This window comes from Tasmannia lanceolata, unplaced genomic scaffold, assembly GCF_043159265.1.
Source record: "Tasmannia lanceolata isolate RefF3 unplaced genomic scaffold, GAP_Taslan_0.1 ptg000008l, whole genome shotgun sequence".
Taxonomy (NCBI): domain Eukaryota; kingdom Viridiplantae; phylum Streptophyta; class Magnoliopsida; order Canellales; family Winteraceae; genus Tasmannia; species Tasmannia lanceolata.
This window is the reverse complement of record NW_027518685.1, coordinates 22746387-22763377: the sequence shown is the minus strand read 5'-3', so window position 1 is coordinate 22763377 and position 16991 is coordinate 22746387. Positions and strand designations below refer to the sequence as shown.

The 16991-nt window shown below is 37.9% G+C and overlaps 1 protein-coding gene across 2 annotated transcripts; it reads left to right on the top strand.

Moving 5' to 3' along the window:
* Nucleotides 1-5356: 5356 nt before the first annotated feature.
* LOC143884841 (protein TOPLESS-RELATED PROTEIN 2-like) lies at nucleotides 5357-16291 on the top strand. Of its 2 annotated transcripts, none has more exons than XM_077388657.1 (25): nucleotides 5357-6256; nucleotides 6526-6705; nucleotides 6793-6906; nucleotides 6986-7144; nucleotides 7500-7677; nucleotides 7766-7892; nucleotides 8041-8150; nucleotides 8276-8414; nucleotides 8528-8637; nucleotides 8778-8847; nucleotides 8976-9049; nucleotides 9132-9227; nucleotides 9317-9412; nucleotides 9590-9717; nucleotides 9979-10213; nucleotides 10413-10580; nucleotides 10724-10831; nucleotides 10915-11049; nucleotides 12054-12164; nucleotides 12256-12438; nucleotides 12644-12772; nucleotides 13178-13273; nucleotides 13630-13815; nucleotides 14689-14861; nucleotides 15655-16291. In XM_077388657.1, the coding sequence occupies exons 1-25, from the start codon at nucleotides 6177-6179 to the stop codon at nucleotides 15866-15868; spliced, it is 3399 nt and encodes a 1132-aa protein (XP_077244772.1). In that variant the 5' UTR covers nucleotides 5357-6176; the 3' UTR covers nucleotides 15869-16291. The 2 variants fall into 2 exon arrangements, with proteins under 2 accessions (XP_077244772.1, XP_077244771.1); XM_077388656.1 differs by having other exon boundaries at nucleotides 7766-7910.
* Nucleotides 16292-16991: the final 700 nt, after the last annotated feature.

Below are 16991 nucleotides of genomic sequence, written 5' to 3'. Positions count from 1 at the left end.
GCTCTGTTCAGATATGCTTTAGTAGGGGTTTGATCTGTGCTCGTCCTGCGCTCAAAGAACACCCGTTGGGGGTCCCAAAGTTTGGACTCCGGGAGACTATTCCGACGCTCAAGCCAGAAGTCGGCACGCAAGCAGCAGGAAATCCAAGCAGTAGTGAAGGAGTAACAATGCTCAAAGATCAGAATATATCTAGTCTTCGTGTGGGGGTCTCTTAAATAGAGGCGGGGTCCTAGGCATTTTGAGATGCTTGCCTTTGTGGGAGTCTTTCCTTACTTACTGGTCGACTTCCTATGATTACCGAGTTTCCTCGTGAGAACATATTTCTATTTAAACCACCAAGTTTTAAGGAACATTGCCGTGCCAGGTTGATCTCTCACATAGAGCACTTTCCATTTAGCTTGGGATTGCTATCCTTGGAGAATGGGCGCAATGCCAAACTTGCCGCTGTTCTTAAGGCGGCAAGCTTGGTTGCCAAAGTAAGCTAGGTGTCACATGTCCAATGCTTATTGGATGGATGTATTTTACCCCTAACAAGTGGGACCAATGATAATTGGGCGGACCAAAATGACTAATGATGGCCAACAAAATTCATGGAGCTGATCACCATACATCTGGCAGGCTAGCAACACATGGTTAGGATTGTAACCATATAACAAGTATGATCTTTCGGTAATGCTATCTCCAAGATAGTGCTTACAAATAAAGGGTCCAGATCATGTGGGTCAGCCAATGATGTTTGGCAACCACGAAATTTATTCCATGAAGTTTTAGCAGGGCCAGTCGTGATAGATGGTCAGACAGGGAAAGAATTGAGATGGTGGGAGTGAATGGGTGCCTTAAAATAGGGAAAAAAAACCCAATTTAAAGTAGGGTATTCATTGTCACTGTGTTTTTTTAAAGATTTCAAGATGTCTCCATGCTATCTTCACTTTATTCAAGTAAACAAATTAAAGATTTCTCATGCTATCTTCACTCATGCCCTCTAAATTCTGTCCCCTCTCTCCTCAGCAAAGTTGGGCCCATGAATATTCAAACATCCCAAAAAGAAAATATGAATCCTGGATTTCAAACTCAAGAAAGTGTAGGGACAAAAATGGCTTATTTTTTCATACAAGAAATCTTGAGAAAGTCTGTCTATCTACAACAACTATAAAAAGAAAGTGGTGAAAACTTGGAAAAGAATTCTCTTTCCAACACTTTCCACCCAACCAAATACGGCCCATAAATGATACGAAAGGCTTTTTAAGCTCTTTGTCGTGTTGAGTTGGTCGGTGCAATATCTGAGGAAAGCCATCAGTATCACATGTCAAGTATTAAGGTTATTTTTGTAATTTGGCGGGTACAAAAAACATTTTGACACTTAATAGGGCGTCAGAATAGGCGGTTTCCTTGACACCTCTTTTTCTTACTTTCTCTGTGTGAAGATCGACGTGGCAGCAGATGATTGGACAAAAGGCATATTGATTCCAAGCCGCAGCCACAAATCACGGTTCAAATAATCAACAAAATTTCGTCAATTTTTCGGAATTCGACTCATATCGCGATATATTGAGGTGTGTGTGACAGACTGACAGTGTCGTCTCTACTCTGTACTGTCACATGAATTAATTGAAATATCCATCTTCAAAAGGTCAGTTCATTTGCTGGGAAAGGTTGTACTTGTACCCCTAGAGAATTAATCCTAACCCTCCGATCTAGATCGGAGGGTTAGGATCATCCTGCGGACATGATTTCTGAGTAGAACCTTTTTTAAGCTGTGGCCCAATCGAGAGTAATTTCACCCTCGCCTTTATTTTCCCAAACGAAATCCCGTTTTGGAAGTGTTTTCCCCAACAACAAATTTGCTTTGTCCAATCGAGATTTTATATGACTTTTTACAAAGTACTGTGGGCCCACTTCATACAATGATACAAAACGTTAGGGCCCGGCTCATTTAAGATTCTGACAACCGATTGTGACTAAAACACCGATTTTGGACTCAAAGTTAAAAGTCTGAAAAGACTTTACCTTTACGCTTTACACATGGTGAAAGAACAGTCAAGAAAACCTAAAAAGAAAGGGCGCTGAGATTCCCTCCCCCTCTTTCCTTTTAACGGTTTCTGTGAGAGTGCTTCACTGCTTTACACCTAACGTTTTTCTTTTGCCATTAAAACCTAACGAAAAACGTTATGTGCGGAGGGGGGAGGGAATATCATTTCCCAGCATAAATGCCCACTTTCTGTTTAGGAGTGGAGTCATAAATAGACTAGAGGGGGTGGCCGGAAGAAGAAAAGGTTGTGAATATATTTGCAATGCAGAGAGCATAAAAAAAACTAGAAATAATACCTCTACTTGAATTGGTTTTTTGTTTTCATTGATTTTAGGAGCCTTTCATGCTCCTTTGCTCCCTAACTCCCACGCTCACAACTCTCTACCTCTCCATCTCATCTCCCACAACTGGCCCCACAAATACTCCACGGAATATTCTTTCTCCTCCAATTAGATCAAACCAAAAGTCGAAATTGGTGGAGAGGGAATCAGAATTCCAACAATCCAAATGGGCCCCTATGATTCCTCTTTTTACAGAGAAGGAGGTGGCCCAGGGAAGAGAGGGGGTGAATCCATCATTTCTCCTTATATATTAATTTCTTATCAAGGATATTTGAATCCAACTGCATCCCACTTCCTATCCCCATCTACTCTTTTGATAAGACGCACTCAAGTTTAATGCTAGATCATCCATTTTTTATTATTATTGAACTTTTATTAGTTCTAAAAGAATAAATTGTCATTTTATTTAGCAATAAATAAATAATAATTAGTATCATTTTATTAGAAAATAATTGAAATTTGCATATGAAAAATGAATCAAATCCATAGAGTTAGAGTTTGGTGATCTACTATTGTGGCCAAATTAGCCACTCCTGTTTTTCCTATCAACACACAGTAGGGGCCTATCCATGTCTTAGTATTAGCTTACCAACTAAACATTAGTGGGTCCCTTAGCTCTCCAGTTTCCAACATCATGAGCCATGTAGAGTGGGTAATCCATAACCCATGTAGAATTGACTTCTTTAAATGAGAATATCATATTAGAATATAAGCAAAATAAAGTTTCAAAATTATTATTTTTGGCAATTATTTCTCAATATATCTTTTTATCTATATATATATAAGATATACTAAAACATGTTTCTTTCCCTTGTAATTCGCTTTCTTTCTATGAAAACAAGGGAAATGATATTTCCACCCCCTTTGTTGGTCTTTTTACTGCAAATGACCTAATATGCCTTAATTTGAAGGAAAATTCGAAGAAGAGGGTGGGAACTGGGAAGGCAGTATGGAAATAGTATAAAAACATGGGTGGAAATATCATTTCCCTCACAACAAACCCTACTTTATAAGGTAGAAAAGAGAAGGCCTGCCTCAGTCGTGGAAAACTGGATAAAGGAATCCTTCCATTTGCTCACAATCAAAAGCGACGTGGCGATCAGAGTAAACACCACTCCAAAAAGTTTTTGCACTTGCCACGTGTCCTCTCTGAGTTCAAAAATCACGACACGTGTCAACTTAAAAGAACCTTTTACCGGCACTTGCCTCGTCCGAGCTGACCGTACCATTTTATTCTTCCTAATAGAAAATTATTAAATTAGAACGAGGGCAGAGAGAAGTCAGAAAAGACATGGACTTATCGAGATTGATATGTCCGTGTACTTATCTGCGACTTAATTTATGTTAGATACGTAGATGTTCTTATCTCTGACTGGACAGCTATTTCGCACTACGCATGAAAAAGATAGGTTGATAATTGGTCGATAAAGATCCTGCGGTAATTTTTTTTCAGAAACGCATCTTTAAAGGGAAATGATGACGTGGCAAAGAATCGTACAGATCTGAAATTACGGATATAACCTTATCTTTTCCTTAAAAGACGGGGATGACCACCTCTGTTTTCGAAAGCGCTGCAGTTACCCCGGAATATTTTCCGGATTTTTTCTATGACGAGAAAAAGGGCGCCTATTTTACCGAATTGCCCTGGGCGGATCAGTTGGATTAAAAATAGCTGGATTTAGCTAGGGGTGGCAACGGTTCGGTTTGACCCCTAAACCGAACCAAAGCGAAATTTGAATTGGTAAACCAAACCCCGGTTCGGTTCGGCCAATTTCGCCACCCTTTACTCATACTCATTAGAAATCGGGGGCAAGGTTCGGTTTCGGTTCGGTTTGAAATTTGAATCGGTTTGGTTCTACCAACCCGAAACCAAACTGAAATATGAATCGGTTTGGTTTTACCACACCGAAACTGAATTTTCAGTTCGGTTTCGGTTCGGTATCGGTTCAGTTTCGGTTGGATTGCCACCCCTGATTTAGCTAAAATTAAGGCGAAAATCTTGATATAAAAGAGATAAACATGTTTTTATACTAAAATATCAGTTTGACAATAAGTTCAACATAACTATTTCCTTTTGGCCTTTTAAAGAGAGTTCCTAGGAAAAAGAGTACGGAGCTGATAGTGATGGTGGTTTGTGTTAAAAAGTCACCAGAAATTTTGCCCCCAACGAAATGACTAGAATACCCCTGGGCACTAGCTTATTTTTTAAATTAGTTTTCCTCATGTTCTTTTAAATTTTTATTTTAATATTAATAATCATGAAATTTCTTTTTTCACATACGAATTTTAACATATTTTTTTTAATGAAAGAAATTATTTAAAATCTACACTTAAAACATCATAGGGATGTGTCTTATCGAAGTCCACTCACATCGGATGATTCTAACCCTTCAAAATGTGGCTGTGAATATAGATTGTGGCTTATTTATTTTTTAACAGCCCATTAAGTACATACACAAAAGCGCTGCCGAGAAAAGATTAAAGAATACAATCTAAGTAGTAAGGCAAAAAAATAAAATAAGAACACGAAAAAAAGTAGAAAAATGATACCAGTACAACTATGTTTTAATAATTGTACAAACTCAGCTTGTCTTTTTCTTTTTTAATCGGCTTGCCACATTTTTTATAGAACCATAATAACCTTTGACAGCTGAGTTTGTACAATTATTGAAGAGGAGTTCTAAATTGAAGGGCACCCTTCCAAAAAAAGGAACAAAAGAGTGCCCCCATTTACAACCAAGTGACCAACAGGGCCATATTTTTGGAAGGGGCCCTTTAGAACTCCTCATTATTAAAACATGGTCGTGATAATATCATTTGCGAAGAAGTGAAAAAGAGAAAAAGGCGAAAATGGTCATTTCAATGGGCAGTTTGGGTAATTCGGTGGTTAAAGTAACCCGAGGAATGGGTTAGAAATAAAAGGCAGATTCGAGAAGCGACCTAATCGGTGTAATCTTATAAATGCTAATGTTGGGTGAGAAGAGGATGTTTTTGTTCTTGTAGAGGAAAAAGTGGTCAAGATAGAAACAGTAGAGACAGGGAGAGTTTGTAGAAGAGGAGAAGAACAAAAAAAAAAAAAAACCCTAGAAATTGTTTTTCCTTCTGAAATCTTCAGTAAGGCGAACTTCTTTTTTTTTTTTTTTGTCTCTTCAAATTTTCTTATCTTTTCAGCTCCTTTTCTGATTTTCACAGTATATTATTCAGATCGGAAGCTTGGAAGAATTGTGAATTTCGATTCGGAGATCGATCGTTACTGAGTATTTTCTTTCATTTTTCGTGTTTATCTTGTTGGATCCTGACATGATATTGTTTAGAGTCTGAAAACTAGGATTTTTGAGAGGATTTTCGTGGAAAAGCAGGGGTTATAAGATTTTCATCTTTTTTTTTTAAAATGTGGTTTTGTGAAGATTATGCGTGCTATTATTACAAATCTATGGCTTTCATGTCTGAGTAATTTAATGAAGGAGGAGTAGAGATAGAGTAAGAAGAGTAAAGGGGGAAAAAAGACACTGTTAGAGTGTGAGAGAGATCTCATCGTTGGATTACTTGGGTGAAACTTTAGTGGAAAATTTCTTATTTATCAGAGTTTCTTAATTTTTTGAAGGGAGGCAGATTATTAGAAGGGGGGAAAGTTGATTTTGAGAAAGGATTATTCTGTTGGAGTTGTTTAATCAACGGTTTTGGAAGGAATTTGGGAGAAAAAGATAAAGGATTCTGTATTAGGGTTATTTGCTTTTGTATTTCTCTATATTCCTCTTAGTTTGATACAGATATTTGCGCTGGAGCGATTAGGGGCACCCGGGAACATGTCATCCTTGAGTAGGGAACTGGTTTTCCTAATCTTACAGTTCTTGGATGAGGAGAAGTTCAAGGAAACAGTCCATAAGTAAGTCTCATTTTTCAGCTGTTTTTTAGTTAAACAACCTCCTGGTTATCATTGCTCTGTTTTTCTTATGCGCCATCTCTCTGTGTGAAACAGCCAATTACTCCAAAAGCTTAAGCTATTGGAGTTGGTGTTATTTGATCATTTCATTTATACTTCAACACTCTCCCTCACGTGTGGCCCCTCTTTTTTGGGTTTACCTTATGTGGATTTTTTTTAATATCGAGGAGTTGTGAGTTTTCATTTATATTTGAACACTCTGTGACTTCTAGGTTGGAACAAGAGTCGGGTTTTTACTTCAATATGAAACACTTTGAGGATCAAGTTCAGGCGGGTGAATGGGAAGAAGTTGAACGGTATCTATGTGGATTCACAAAGGTTGAAGACAACCGGTACTCGATGAAAATATTTTTTGAGATAAGGAAACAAAAGTATCTTGAAGCTCTTGATAGGTGGGTTTTGTTTGTATATATTTGTAATATGTTCTCTAGAACTACTTTCAGAGTATTACATTTGTGGTTTTTATTTTATCTTTTCAGAAATGACCGGGCAAAAGCTGTTGAAATACTTGTGAAAGATCTTAAGGTTTTTGCGTCTTTCAATGAAGAACTTTTCAAGGAAATCACCCAGTTGCTTACTTTAGAAAATTTCAGGTAGTCACTACCGGGTGGGTCCTTTTCTATAATTTATCTTACTGGAAGTTAATGCATTTTGTTTTCTTATTGTATGTAGGCAAAATGAGCAGCTCTCCAAGTACGGGGATACAAAATCTGCTCGGAATATCATGCTCTTGGAACTTAAAAAGCTTATTGAAGCGAATCCATTGTTCCGTGACAAGCTTGCATTTCCGCCCTTCAAAACTTCACGACTGCGAACTTTGATTAACCAAAGGTTGTTTTTTCGCTTTACTGTGTCTACTGGTAATTTTGGATTCATATCTCTAGCTACTGTGTTTTAGTATGGACATTGACATATTTACACTACATATTGTCAAACTGGAAGCCTAACACATCAGTATCTTGTATTTGATTGGTTTCTGCTAAATTGCCATCACACGTCTACGATCATATGTGCAACAAAAGTTCAGGAAATGGATTGTTTAATGGCGTAATGTCATGAAATTCGAAGCATCATTGGAAATTGAGACATTTTTACATTTCAAGTTGGCAAAGTTTCTATCTGTTTAAAACCTTTGTTTTTTATTTGATTGGATATGCTTCTCAACCATTTGTTTTGGTATTTTCAGTCTTAATTGGCAGCATCAGCTTTGCAAGAATCCTCGCCCCAACCCTGATATCAAAACACTTTTTACTGATCACGCATGCGCTCCCAACAATGGGGCCCGTGTTCTCCCTCCCACCAACGGCCCCCTTGTAGGACCAATTCCTAAACCCGGGGCATTTCCTCCGATTGGTGCTCATAGTGTAAGAGAATGGGGCCTCTCTTTCATTCATAATTACGGTCTTTACTGCCTAAGAACATTGATTTATATCAAACTCTCCCACAATGCAGCCGTTTCAACAGGTTGTTTCTCCATCCCCTAGTGCTATTGCAGGATGGATGTCAAGCACTAATCCTTCTTTACCACATGCTGCTGTAGCAGCGGGACCTTCCGGTTTTTTGCAGCCACCCATTGCAAGTGAGCCTCTTTGCAAAGGTCTTATTTCGGTTTTGGCTAAGTAAAACTTCTAAAATCTTTTTTTTTGTTTTTTTTAATGGTTGTAAAACGTCTAAATCTCTTAGGAAACATTCTTTGCTTAAAAATGTGGTTTCTGGAATGCCTACAGCTGCATTTTTGAAACACCCAAGGACTCCTACAAATGCGTCTGGGATGGATTATCACTCAGCTGACTCTGAACACTTGATGAAGCGTATCCGCATGGGCCAATCTGATGAGGTGTGGAAGGATATAAACGTGTTTGAGAAATAGATAGTGGCTGGATTTCTTTTTGAGTTTTTGGTTGGTAAATGTATATCTATTTGCGTCTATATAACCAGCATACTCAAACATGGTTTGTTTAGGTGTCATTCTCTGGTACATCACATCCTCCAAGTATCTACTCGCAAGATGATATTCCAAAAACTGTTGTGCGGTCTCTTAACCAGGGTTCGAATGTCATGAGCATGGATTTCCATCCACAACAACAAACAATTCTTCTAGGTAGTTTCTCATACAATTTCTTTAGCCATTATTTCCTAATGGCAGACAGCCTTTTCATCATATTTACATCTACATTGCTGAGCTGTGTTATTTCCTTCAATGTTATCTTTTAGTCGGAACAAATGTTGGTGACATTGGGATATGGGAAGTTGGTTCTCGAGAAAGGCTAGCCCATAAAACATTTAAGGTTTGGGATGTCTCAGCTTGTTCCATGCCACTACAGGTACTGGCTCTTCTGTGCATAGACATTAGCTCCTCATGGTTATATAATAATGTCATAGTGGTTGAAGTATGTCTTATAGATGCAACTGCAATGATGTCTTTGTAAACTGTTTAAATAATCAATCCTAATTTAATTTCCAGACGACTTTGATGAAGGATGCCACAATATCTGTCAATCGATGTATATGGGGCCCAGATGGATCTATGCTTGGTACATATAAAAATTCCCCTCACACTTACATGTTTTTTTAATCTGCTTCTTTTACTTACTGAACACCAGGTGCATGCCTCATGCGATAGGATTTGTCTTGACACTTTGTTATATTGTTTTTTTTCTAGGCGTTGCATTTTCCAAGCATATTGTTCAGATATACACTTACAATCCAACAGGAGAGCTGAGACAACATTTGCAGGTAACTTCAGAGATGTGGATACTTTGTTTTGTTGATAGAACCCCATGGTATAGTTTTTGACTCCTTGCATATGGTGGTACAGATTGATGCTCATATTGGTGGTGTAAATGATATTGCTTTTTCTCATCCTAACAAGCAACTATGCATCATTACATGTGGTGATGACAAGACAATCAAGGTGACAGCCTTGAAAGCCCACGTATTTGGCTTTGGAGAAACATGAAGGGAATTGATCTTGTTCTCATGTACTTAGTTATATAATGACAGGTCTGGGATGCTGTATCTGGACGAAAGCAGCATATATTTGAAGGCCATGAAGCTCCTGTATATTCTCTATGCCCTCACCATAAAGAGGCTATACAGGTACCTCTTCTTTTACAAGATTACTTGTGCCATTATTCGTAAATTGATTGTAGTTATATCACTTTAGCATTAGCTCATCTATGGAGAATGTTGGATATTGAGTGGAAGGTTCATACATCTTATACTTTTAATTATTGCCAATTTTATACAATTGTCTCACTTTAGCTTTGTTTGCAGTTTATTTTCTCTACCGCTATCGATGGAAAAATTAAAGCATGGCTTTATGATTGCTTGGGGTCTAGAGTTGATTATGATGCTCCTGGACTTTGGTGCACCACAATGGCATATAGTGCAGATGGAACTAGGTGATTTTTCTGAGCCTTACAATATTAGTTGACGGATCAACACTTTGATGCTGGTTTTTTTGTTGTCCTTGATTGGTACAATTGTCACTCATAAAGAATCTGATATATATATATATATGCACATATACTGTTATAATTCTTGTATTGAATCATTACAAAAATATTATGATTGTTCAAATTTTCCTCAAATTCATGACATGTAGGAAGAAGTATCTTCTTTCTGCATTATCTTATTTTTATGTTATTTGTGTCTTCCTTTAGGCTTTTCTCTTGTGGAACAAGTAAAGACGGTGATTCCTATTTAGTTGAGTGGAATGAGAGTGAAGGAGCTATCAAAAGGACATACTCTGGTCTCAGAAAACATTCTTTTGGTGTTGTCCAGTTTGACACGACAAGGAGCCGCTTCTTAGCAGCTGGTGATGAATATCAGATTAAGTTTTGGGATATGGATAATATCAATATGTTAACCGCTACAGATGCAGATGGTGGATTGCAGGTTAGTTTAACTCACTCAAGTTGAATTGTTTTGGAATCACATGTTTTTAATGGGAGATGATTTTTTCGCCCACCTGTAGGATAATGTGCCCCCCTTTTAACGTGAATTGTGTGGGCAGAATTTAACACTTTTTGACGTTATGCTACGGGGGTGAAAAAATATCGCCCCTTTTTAATTGTTCTCATATTACTCCTTGCAGGGGAGCCCTCGGTTGAGATTCAACAAAGAGGGATCATTGTTGGCAGTTACAACAAATGACAATGGAATCAAGATCTTAGCCAACACTGATGGACAACGCTTGATAAGGATGCTGGAGGGCAGGGCATTTGAGGGGACTCGAGGCCCTTCTGAGCCAATCAACACAAAGGTTAATTTTCTTTTGCTTAATTCCTTATGGAGGAGTACCATTAAAAAAAATTCCGTGTGGAGGTGAATTTTGTTGATTGTGACTTCAATTTCCTGCATCCCTGGTTCTTGTTTAAACATGTTTTTTGGTGCATCGTTGTGCAGCCTCCAATTGTTAATCCATTGACTACTGTGACAAATGTCTCTGCCCCTCTAGCTGCCACCCTTGAGCGATCCGATAGAATGCCACCGGCAGTATCTATGAATAGCCTAGTAAGAGCTGTTATGCTTTATATTTACATGCTAAAACAATAATCTGTGCTTGTGATTGATTACATGGTTTAATGAAATTGTAGGCAACTGTTGATGGCAACAGGACAGTCGATATTAAACCAGAGGTTGACAAGATTAAGATCTGGAAATTGGCTGATATTGTTGATTCAGCTCAACTCAAAGCTCTACGGTTACCCGATACCTTGACAACTGGAAGGGTATGTTTTAGAATTGGGCGTCCTTAGGAGTCTGATTGAGATAAGTTTGCCAAATAAGCTAATTTGAAGCCATCAAAACTCTTTGGGGAGGAGGAAGACATTAGAGAATGGTTTTGGGGATTGTTTGGTTTTTAAAATGTAAGATAGTCTTGAAATCATCTTCTTTCCATATGGGAGCTGCTATAGGACACTCTTATATCATAAACTTATTTCATTGGCTGTTACAAATTCTCTGCATCCAATTGCGAGAAGTTTGAATTAAAGAGAGGCGTGCCAATAACAAAACAAGGAGCATATATCAATTTTGACTCTTATTCTCTAGACTCTAGAGCATGTTTTAGAAACCAAACAGGTGATCGAACCCGAAAAGGTTGTGATTCTAGCCAATATCAATTTGGTTGTGAGTTGAATTGTGATGTACTATATAAATAAATTTAAAATAAAAATGAAATTTAAGGGTAAATATTAAGATTAACTAAAAATAGAAAAGTGAAATAATTCTTTTAAATGCTTCTTTAGGGAAAACCTACTCTATGCACTTGGGAGGGACATGGTAGGAAAAGGAGGGAGGGAGACGATGAGGTTTTAAGCGGTTGGTTAGAATTGGAAGTCTATTATAATAAATCTTCAAAAAATGCAATTATTTAATTAAAATTTAAGTTTTTCAAACGGAAGGAGGGAGCTGATGAGTTTCACTATCTTTCTTTAGATGTACAAATTAATTGCCCGGTGCAAAGAACTATCTAATTGAATGGGTCAACAATCAAGCTGTGTGGTTCGTTAAGTTTTCAGTTTTCACTATTGGGAGCATCTTAATCTAACGAGAGACCAGATCGGACCGGCCTTGCGTTTTGTTTTAAAAAAATTGTTTGATTTGGACAGAAATTTTCTTTGTCCAGTTTTCTTTTTTCACCCCATCCTTTTTTTTTTTACATTTTTGTGACCCTTGATAGCATGTTACGTGGACAATTCTAGTTTTAAGATCCTTATTTCTTCTTTCACAGGTTGTACGGCTTATATACACTAACTCTGGGTTAGCTCTGTTAGCCCTTGTCTCCAATGCTGTCCATAAGTTGTGGAAATGGCAGCGTACTGATCGGAACCCCTCTGGAAAGGTTAGATTTTATCATTTGTACAATTGGAATGAAATAATCTTTTATTGCCACCTTTGATTTATAATCCCCCTCCCTCCTATGTGTTTTTCAGTCTACCACGTCATTTCAGCCTCAGTTGTGGCAACCTACCGCTGGAACTCTCATGACTAATGACACAAGTGAAGCCAACCAAGCCGAAGAATCGGCTGCATGTATCGCATTGTCTAAGAATGACTCATATGTCATGTCCGCATCTGGTGGGAAGGTTTCTTTGTTCAACATGATGACATTTAAGGTCCATAACTCACTCTCTCTCTCTCTCTCTCTCTCTCTCTCTCTCTCTCTCTCTCTCTCTCTCTCTCTCTCTCTCTCTCTCATTTTACAAGTTTGAAGCTGTGGAAATTTGTCTTCCTTGTTTAAAATTTCATTTGATTAATGGTCATGTGATTGCTCTCGAATGGAGATTCTCAAATTGTTGACCCGGTAACATGCAATCTCAGGTAATGACAACTTTCATGCCACCGCCACCTGCGGCCACCTTTCTCGCATTCCACCCACAAGATAATAATATCATTGCCATAGGGATGGAAGATTCTACTATTCAGATATACAATGTCAGGATTGATGAGGTGATGCATCTGGTGCTCATTTCTAGATAGCTACTGTTTTATTTGCACATCAACTCAACTCAGCTAAGCCTTTGTCCCAAACTAGTTGGGGTCGGCTATTCTTTTATTTGCACATGATTGCTAAATTTGATGTATAGCCAATCGTTTAAATCTAAATATTTTGTGAAATATCTTGACCTTTCACAAGTAATATACCTTGTAGCAATCATGAACATTTGGTTATTTACTATAATGGAGAGTGTTGGTTATCCTGTTAGCAGAATTGAAGTCAAAATAGAAATAATAATTATCATAGAAGTCATTTTAAATCGGTTACACATCTCATGATTTCCCTTTGTCATTCCCATGGGCTAACTGTTATTTAGGTTGCCTACCTTAATATTCAACACCTTTGCATGTTGGCAGGTTAAAACAAAGCTCAGGGGGCATCAAAAGCGAATCACGGGCCTTGCATTTTCCCAGTCCATGAATGTGCTGGTCTCTTCAGGGGCTGATGCACATGTAAGTGATTGAAAAATTGAATGTTTAGCATTCTTTAAGTTATAATATTTGGTACACATGGGAGCAGTGATTAATAATAACTGACAGTATAATCAGTTCCAGCTTAAAAAAATTTTGAATGGGTTTCTGATTTGCCTTAACCTCTATTTTCTTTTTTAAGTTTTAACAATAGATGTTATTACAGAAAATGAGAAAATGGAAAAAAATTCAGGCACAACAGAGAAATGGGCTCTATCTTATATTTGCCAAACCTAAACAAGATTTAATACTGATGTCTTCTGCCTTGTGGACCTACTGTGCATTGACTTAGTCTTTATATCTGCGTTGATTCTATTTATCAATGGACTTAATTGCAGCTGTGTGTGTGGAGCATTGATGGGTGGGAGAAGAAAAAAGCAAGGCCCATACAAGCACCAGCAGGTCGGCCAGCTCCATTAGTCGGGGAAACCAAAGTTCAGTTCCACAATGACCAATTACATTTGTTAGTGGTCCATGAAAGCCAAATTGCTGTCTATGATGGCAAGCTCGAATGCTTGCGCTCAGTAAGTTCTTTCCCTTACAATGTCAAAGTAGTTGAATTGCTTTCACAATTCTCACTTTAATGTCTGGGAAGTAGAATTTCCTGAATTTTTAGAAATTCCTTGAATAACAACTTCTCTGTACTGAGATTATGGCCACTGTTATTATCAGTTTATCTCCGTTGCATAGATTTCATTCGTCTTGTTGAAGTTACAAATGCCGCAGCTTAGTGGTCCTTGTCATTGAAAGATGAAATTTTTTAATGATGAATAAACGTACAGAGAGATATTTCAAAAAAAAAAAATAAACATAAGAAAAGATCGATAATATCGGTCTTTGACATAAATAGACAGGGAAAATGTATCCTTCAAAAAAAAAAAATAGACGGGGAAAATTTGATTTTGCTGGTTCCACTGTATCAGTTGTGCATTTATGCTCTTACCCCCAGAAAATGGGTAGAATAATTTTTTGAAAGCTATCATGATTTCTCATTGATGAGTGCTCTATCATTAGGATTTTGGGATTTGGATATGACTTCCCACCTTCCTGTATCAAACAAAAAAGAACAATAAAAAGAGGAAGAATAGTGGTGTTAGTAAGAAATCCTGTGGTGTTGTTAACCCAGAGATGGCAATGGATTCTTAAAAATTTCTAGATTTCGGATTTTTTTATCCTCTATGATGGTTATGTAAATCAAGAGAAAGAATCGTTGGTCATCTACCAATTGTTAAGTTCCCCAATCTTTAATGTTTCTGGCGAACTACAACTGATGGCTATTTGGTGACCATGGAGTTCATGCCAATCATTTTCTTATATAGTTAATTATTTTGGCCATGTTTCCAATGCGGTTAGTGTGCACTTCTCATTTCTTACAGCTCTTTTCTCTTGTTATACAGTGGTCCCCTAGAGATACACTTTCTGCTCCCATCGCAAGCGCAATCTATTCATGTGATGGTCTTCTGGTATATACTGGGTTCTGTGATGGTGCTGTTGGAGTCTTTGATGCAGACAGTTTGAGGCTCCGATGTCGGATAGCGCCCTCTGCTTATATACCACCTTCTGTTGCTAGGTATGCACTTTAAACATTGTTGATGCTTCTTTTCCTAATCTTGTGTTGTTTGCACTATAAAGACTTCCAACTACTTAGGGGCCGTTTGGATACGTGGATTTAGAATTTTGGATTTCCTCATAATCATGGATGAGAGATAGGAGAAGAAGGACAGCGTCTGTTTCGCTTCTCTTTAGAATCCTGGATTTTAAGTTAGAAACCCAGGTTTTAGAAATCTCTTCCCCCATCCTGAGATTTCTAAAACCTGGAAACATGGGATGATCTCCTACTCTCTTGCTGACAGAAAGAAGGGCAAGAAATCAGAAACGACATACGGTATCCTTCTTCTCTTAGTCTCCCATCCAGGATTTTGAGGAAATCCAAGATTCTAAAATCCGCGTATCCAAACAGCCCCTTAATCTTTGGAAAGGATATCGACACCATCTTGTTTTGAAATTGTACTCTACAATTATCTTATTGGTTGTTTATAACTTGTCGGGAAGTGTACCAGAGAATGGAAGAAATTCAAAATAGAGCAACTATATCAAAAGAAGGGTGTAGACATCAGCTTCCTAATCCTTTTTTTTTTTTTTTTGAAATAAGTAAATTTCTTTTGTCAGTGCATGCGAGAAAAAGAAACATGTGATGGTGACATGGTGAGAGAGTAGAGAGCAACGTAAGGAGGGGAGAGGGAGAAAAGGACTCAAAATTCTTTTTCGTGCCTTTATGTGCTTTCAAAATGTTTCTGATGAATTTCTACGAAAGTGTGTGTTTTGACACTGATGAAACCCTCCAATCGTGTTGAATTTTGCAGCAACAGTTCCGCTTATCCTTTGGTGATTGCAGCTCACCCATCTGAACCCAACCAGATTGCTCTGGGCATGAGTGACGGTTTAGTATACGTGGTTGAGCCCTTAGACATGGACCCAAAATGGGGTGTCCCACCCCCTCAAGACAATGGGTCTCTTCCTTCTATCTCCTCCAATCCTTCTTTGAGTAATCAGGCATCAGAACCCCCTCCACGGTGACCTTTACACGAACTGCTACTCCATATGGAAGAAGCTAAAGAGACCGGTGCCATCGAGTGTGCAGAGGTGATTACCTTTTTCAGTTGACGCCATGCAGACGCAGCAACGCTGTATCTTTTTCAGTTTAGGATTTTTTTTTTTTCTATTTTTTTTCTTATTTAGGTGCTTGGTTTTGTAGTGAGTGGTGTTGATGTTTATTTATTGTACTTATTACGGTTAGCATATCTCTATGTCCAACAATGCAGCATAGATTTTAGGATTTTTTTACTGAGGAGAAAAAGATGGGAGGTATCAACAAAAGGGTGGGTGAGTCAGGTTCCTTTTTAAGCCTTGGAAAGATGCATATCTGAAAAGGTTCCAACTGCTGATGCTTTTTGTAGGTAAGGAATGAATGTTTTTTATTTTACCGTAGGCTTTACATTATTCCTCTAGTGGTGCTTCAGAATTCTATCTTGTGAGAACTTATCTTGCTTGCAATTATTTCCCTAAACATATGAGAACCCTAATTTCTGTGAATTTCCAAAGAGACCGGTATTGATAGCAAAGAAAAAGAGTTGGGATGTTTGGAACAAAGATCATTGGTCTTTTCCAAAGAGCAATTCAGAAAACTACTGAGGGAAGAGTAGCAGAGGGTATTTTTATGCAAAGTAATGCCTATTTCTATATCAAAATCATGGTGAACAGTGGCTAATCCTCAAATGCATTTATACTTTAACATGGTGTCCTTTTTCTAGGCTCGTTTCTTTTCGTCTTGAAAAGGATAAATTCGATTTTAAGGAAAGAAGAAGAGTACAAAACAGATGGACGAGGTCTCCACAAAAGGGAGCAATCACTCAGCCAAACAGAAAGCACTACCTCCAAAAAGGAGAGAAGAGGTGTACACAAAGGGAGTAATGGCCCAACCAAATAGAAAGCACTAAGAAATCAGCGAAAAACAGCACTATACAATAGGGTATATAATGTTAATAAAGAGCTCCTTAAGGTCGGTGTCTTGTTTTGCCTGCATGTCCACATCCATATTAGACGACCTCCACTTATGTTTGAATTGTGGATTAAAGACTACAAAGAATAGCAATCTCTATGATAATATGCCCCAACTTTCAGGGTCCCAACGTAGCTCCTC